Source organism: Protopterus annectens, chromosome 13.part0 (assembly GCF_019279795.1).
Source record: "Protopterus annectens isolate FY-2018-M chromosome 13.part0, PAN1.0, whole genome shotgun sequence".
Lineage (NCBI taxonomy): Eukaryota > Metazoa > Chordata > Ceratodontiformes > Protopteridae > Protopterus > Protopterus annectens.
In genome coordinates, this window is record NC_056747.1 from 29,785,337 (window position 1) to 29,791,307 (window position 5,971).

The 5,971-nt window shown below is 39.0% G+C and overlaps 2 protein-coding genes across 2 annotated transcripts; both read left to right on the forward strand.

Moving 5' to 3' along the window:
• Positions 1 to 237: 237 nt before the first annotated feature.
• On the forward strand, positions 238 to 2,667 carry LOC122788405 (uncharacterized protein PB18E9.04c-like). Its single transcript, XM_044055477.1, has one exon. The coding sequence runs from the start codon at positions 238 to 240 to the stop codon at positions 2,665 to 2,667; it is 2,430 nt and encodes an 809-aa protein (XP_043911412.1).
• Positions 2,668 to 2,685: 18 nt separating this feature from the next.
• Positions 2,686 to 5,040, forward strand: LOC122788406 (uncharacterized protein PB18E9.04c-like). The gene has a single exon (XM_044055478.1). It carries the CDS (start codon positions 2,686 to 2,688, stop codon positions 5,038 to 5,040), a length of 2,355 nt encoding a protein of 784 aa, XP_043911413.1.
• The last annotated feature ends 931 nt before the right edge of the window (positions 5,041 to 5,971 follow it).

Sequence of the window (5,971 nt, forward strand, 5' to 3'; positions counted from 1 at the left end):
CCATTTACCAAAACCAGCACAAAGGCAGATAGCAAACCATTTACCAATACCAACACAATGAGAGACAGCAAACAATTTATGGAAACCAACACAATGGGAGATAGGAAGCCCTTTACCAATACCAACACAACTGGAGATAGCAAATCATCCATAACTACCAGCACAATGTGAGATAGCAAACTATTTACCAATACCAACACAATGGGAGATAGCAAACTATTTACCAATACCAACACAATGGGAGATAGCAAACCATTTACCAGTACCAACACGATGGGAGACAGCAAACCATTTAACAAAACCAACACAACGGGAGGTAGCAAATCATCCATGACTACCAACACAATGGGAGATGGCAAATCATTTACCAATACCAATGCAATGGGAGATAGCAAACCATTTACCAATACCAACACAATGGGAGATAGCAAACCATTTACGAATACCAACACAATGGGAGATAGCAAACCATTTACCAAAACCAGCACAAAGGGAGATAGCAAACCATTAAGCAATGCAAACACAATGGGAAACAGCAAACCATTTACCAATACCAACACAATGGGAAACAGCAAACCATTTACCAATACCAGCACAGTGGGAGACAGGAAACTATTTACCAATACCAGCACAAAGAGAGATAGAAAACCATTTACCAATACCAACACAATGGGAGACAGCAAACCATTTACCAAAACCAACACAATGGGAGATAGGAAACTATTTACCAATACCAGCACAGTGGGAGATAGCAAACCATTTACCAATACCAAAACAATGGGAGATTGGAAACCATTTACCAATACAAACACAACGGGAGATAGCAAACCATTTACCTATACCAACACAATGGGAGACAGCAAACCATTCACCAATACCAACACAATGAGAGATAGCAAAGCATTTACCAATACCAACTCAATGGGAGACAGGAAACCATTTACCAATACCAGCACTGTGGGAGATAGCAAACCATTTACAAATACCAACACAATGGGATACAGCAAACCATTAACCAATACCAACACAATGGGAAATAGGAAACCATTTGCCAATACCAGCACAAAGGGAGATAGCAAACCATTCTCCAATACCAACACAATGGGAGACAGCAAACCATTTACCAAAACCAACACAATAGGTGATAGGAAACCCTTTACCAATACCAGCACAGTGGGAGATAGTAAACCTTTTACCAATACCAACACAACTGGAGATAGCAAACCATTAACCAATACCAACACAACTGCAGATAGCAAATCCTCCATAACTACCAACATAATGGGAGATAGCAAACCAGTTACCAATACAAACACAATGGGAGATAGCAAACCATTTACCAATACCAACACAATGGGAGATAGCAAACCATTTACCAATACCAGCACAATGGAAGAAAACAAACCATTTACCAATAGCAACACAATGGTAGATAGGAAACAATTTACCAGTGCCAACACAATGCGAGACAGCAAGCCATTTAACAAAACCAACACAACAGGAGATATGAAATCATCCATAACTACCAACACAATGGGAGATAGCAAATCATTTACCAATACCGATGCAATGGGGGATAGCAAACCATTTACCAATACCAACACAATGGGAGATAGGAAACCATTTACCAATACCAGCACAAAGAGACATAGAAAACCATTTACCAATACCAACACAATGGGAGACAGCAAACCATTTACCAATACCAACACAATGGGAGATGAGAAACCATTTACCAATACCAGCACAAAGGGAGATAGCAAACCATTTACCAATACCAACACAATGAGAGACAGAAAACCTTTTACCAAAACCAACACAATGGGAGATAGAAAACCCTTTACCAATACCAACACAACTGGAGAGAGCAAATCATCCATAACTACCAACACAATGGGAGATAGCAAACCATTTACCAATACCAACACAATGGGAGATATGAAACCAATTACCAATACCAAAACAATGGAAGATAACAAACCATTTACCAATACCAACACAATGGGAGATAGCAAACCATTTACCAGTACCAACACAATGGGAGACAGCAAACCATTTAACAAAACCAACACAATGGATGATAGCAAATCATTCATGACTACCAACACAATGGGAGATAGCAAATCATTTACCAAGACCAATGTGATGGGAGATAGCAAACCATTTACCAATGCCAACACAATGGGAGATAGGAAACCATTTACCAATAACAACACAATGGGAGATCAGAAACCATTTATCAATACCAGCACAAAGGGAGATAGCAAACCATTTACCAATACCAACACAATGGGAGATAGGAAACCATTTACCAATACCAGCACAAAGGCAGATAGCAAACCATTTACCAATAACAACACAACTGGAGATAGCAAATCATCCACAACTACCAGCACAATGGGAGATAGCAAACTATTTACCAATACCAACACAATGGGAGATAACAAACCATTTACCAATACCAACAAAATGGGAGATAGCAAACCATTTACCAATACCAACACAATGGAAGTTAACAAACCATTTACTAATACCAACACAATGGGAAATAGCAAACCATTTACCAGTACCAAAACAATGGGAGACAGCAAACCATTTAACAAAACCAACACACTGGGAGATAGCAAATCATCCAAAACTACCAACACAATGGGAGATACCAAATAATTTACCACTACCAATGCAATGACGGAAAGCAAACCATTTACCAATACTAACACAATGGGACATAGCAAACCATTTATCAATAACAACACAATGGGAGATACAAAACCATTTACCAATACCAGCACAAAGGGAGATAGCAAACCATCTACAAATACCAACACACAGGGAGACAGCAAACCATTTACCAATACCAACACAATGGGAGATAAGAAACCATTTACCAATACCAGCACAAAGGGAGATAGCAAACCATTCTCCAATACAAACACAATGGGAGACAGCAAACCATTTACCAAAACCAACACAATAGGAGATAGGAAACCCTTTACCATTACCAGCACAGTGGGAGATAGCAAACCTTTTACCAATATCAACACAATTGGAGATAGCAAACCATTAACCAATACCAACACAACTGGAGATAGCAAATCCTCCATAACTACCAACACAATGGGAGATAGCAAACCAGTTACCAATACCAACACAATGGGAGATAGCAACCCATTTACCAATACCAACACAATGGGAGATAGCAAACCATTTACGAATACCAACACAATGGGAGATAGCAAACCATTTACCAATACCAACACAATGGGAAACAGCAAACCATTTACCAATACCAACACAGTGGGAGACAGAAAATTATTTACCAATACCAGCACAAAGAGAGATAGAAAACCATTTACCAATACCAACACAATGGGAGACAGCAAACCATTTACCAAAACCAACACAATGGGAGATAGGAAACTATTTACCAATACCAGCACAGTGGGAGGTAGCAAACCATTTACCAATACCAAAACAATGGGAAATAGGAAACTATTTACCAATACAAACACTACGGGAGATAGCAAACCATTTACCAATACCAACACAATGGGAGACAGCAAACCATTCACCAATACCAACACAATGAGAGATAGCAAACCATTTACCAATACCAACTCAATGGGAGACAGGAAACCATTTACCAATACCAGCACTGTGGGAGATAGCAAACCATTTACAAATACCAACACAATGGGATACAGCAAACCATTAACCAATACCAACACAATGGGAAATAGGAAACCATTTGCCAATACCAGCACAAAGGGAGATAGCAAACCATTCTCCAATACCAACACAATGGGAGACAGCAAACCATTTACCAAAACCAACACAATAGGAGATAGGAAACCCTTTACCAATAACAGCACAGTGGGAGATAGTAAACCTTTTACCAATACCAACACAACTGGAGATAGCAAACCATTAACCAATACCAACACAACTGCAGATAGCAAATCCTCCATAACTACCAACATAATGGGAGATAGCAAACCATTTACCAATACAAACACAATGGGAGATAGCAAACCATTTACCAATACCAACACAATGGGAGATAGCAAACCATTTACCAATACCAGCACAATGGAAGAAATTAAACCATTTACCAATAGCAACACAATGGTAGATAGGAAACAATTTACCAGTGCCAACACAATGCGAGACAGCAAGCCATTTAACAAAACCAACACAACAGGAGATATGAAATCATCCATAACTACCAACACAATGGGAGATAGCAAATCATTTACCAATACCGATGCAATGGGGGATAGCAAACCATTAACCAATACCAACACAATGGGAGATAGGAAACCATTTACCAATACCAGCACAAAGAGAGACAGAAAACCATTTACCAATACCAACACAATAGGAGACAGCAAACCATTTACCAATACCAACACAATGGGAGATGAAAAACCATTTACCAATACCAGCACAAAGGGAGATAGCAAACCATTTACCAATACCAACACAATGAGAGACAGCAAACCATTTACCAAAACCAACACAATGGGAGATAGAAAACCCTTTACCAATACCAACACAACTGGAGATAGCAAATCATCCATAACTACCAACACAATGGGATATAGCAAACCATTTACCAATACCAACAAAATAGGAGATATGAAACCATTTACCAATACCAAAACAATGGAAGATAACAAACCATTTACCAATACCAACACAATGGGAGATAGCAAACCATTTACCAGTACCAACACAATGGGAGACAGCAAACCATTTAACAAAACCAACACAACGGATGATAGCAAATCATTCATGACTACCAACACAATGGGAGATAGCAAATCATTTACCAAGACCAATGTGATGGGAGATAGCAAACCATTTACCAATGCCAACACAAAGGGAGATAGGAAACCATTTACCAATAACAACACAATGGGAGATCAGAAACCATTTACAAATACCAGCACAAAGGGAGATAGCAAACCATTTACCAATACCAACACATTGGGAGACAGCAAACCATTTACCAATACCAACACAATGGGAGATAGGTAACCATTTACCAATACCAGCACAAAGGCAGATAGCAAACCATTTACCAATAACAACACAACTGGAGATAGCAAATCATCCATAACTACCAGCACAATGGGAGATAGCAAACTATTTACCAATACCAACACAATGGGAGATAACAAACCATTTACCAATACCAACAAAATGGGAGATAGCAAACCATTTACCAATACCAACACAATGGAAGTTAACAAACCATTTACTAATACCAACACAATGGGAAATAGCAAACCATTTACCAGTACCAAAACAATGGGAGACAGCAAACCATTTAACAAAACCAACACACTGGGAGATAGCAAATCATCCAAAACTACCAACACAATGGGAGATACCAAATAATTTACCACTACCAATGCAATGAGGGAAAGCAAACCATTTACCAATGCCAACACAATGGGACATAGCAAACCATTTACCAATAACAACACAATGGGAGATACGAAACCATTTACCAATACCAGCACAAAGGGAGATAGCAAACCATTTACAAATACCAACACACAGGGAGACAGTAAACCATTTACCAATACCAACACAATGGGAGATAAGAAACCATTTACCAATACCAGCACAAAGGGAGATAGCAAACCATTCTCCAATACCAACACAATGGGAGACAGCAAACCATTTACCAAAACCAACACAATAGGAGATAGGAAACCCTTTACCATTACCAGCACAGTGGGAGATAGCAAACCTTTTACCAATATCAACACAATTGGAGATAGCAAACCATTAACCAATACCAACACAACTGGAGATAGCAAATCCTCCATAACTACCAACACAATGGGAGATAGCAAACCAGTTACCAATACCAACACAATGGGAGATAGCAACCCATTTACCAATACCAACACAATGGGAGATAGCAAACCATTTACCAATACCAGCACAATGGGAGATA

Coding starts and splice junctions, on each gene's coding strand:
- LOC122788406 (XM_044055478.1), top strand. CDS start 2,686: ATGACGGAAAGCAAACCATTTACCAATACTAACACAATGGGACATAGC.
- LOC122788405 (XM_044055477.1), top strand. CDS start 238: ATGGGAGATAGCAAACCATTTACCAGTACCAACACGATGGGAGACAGC.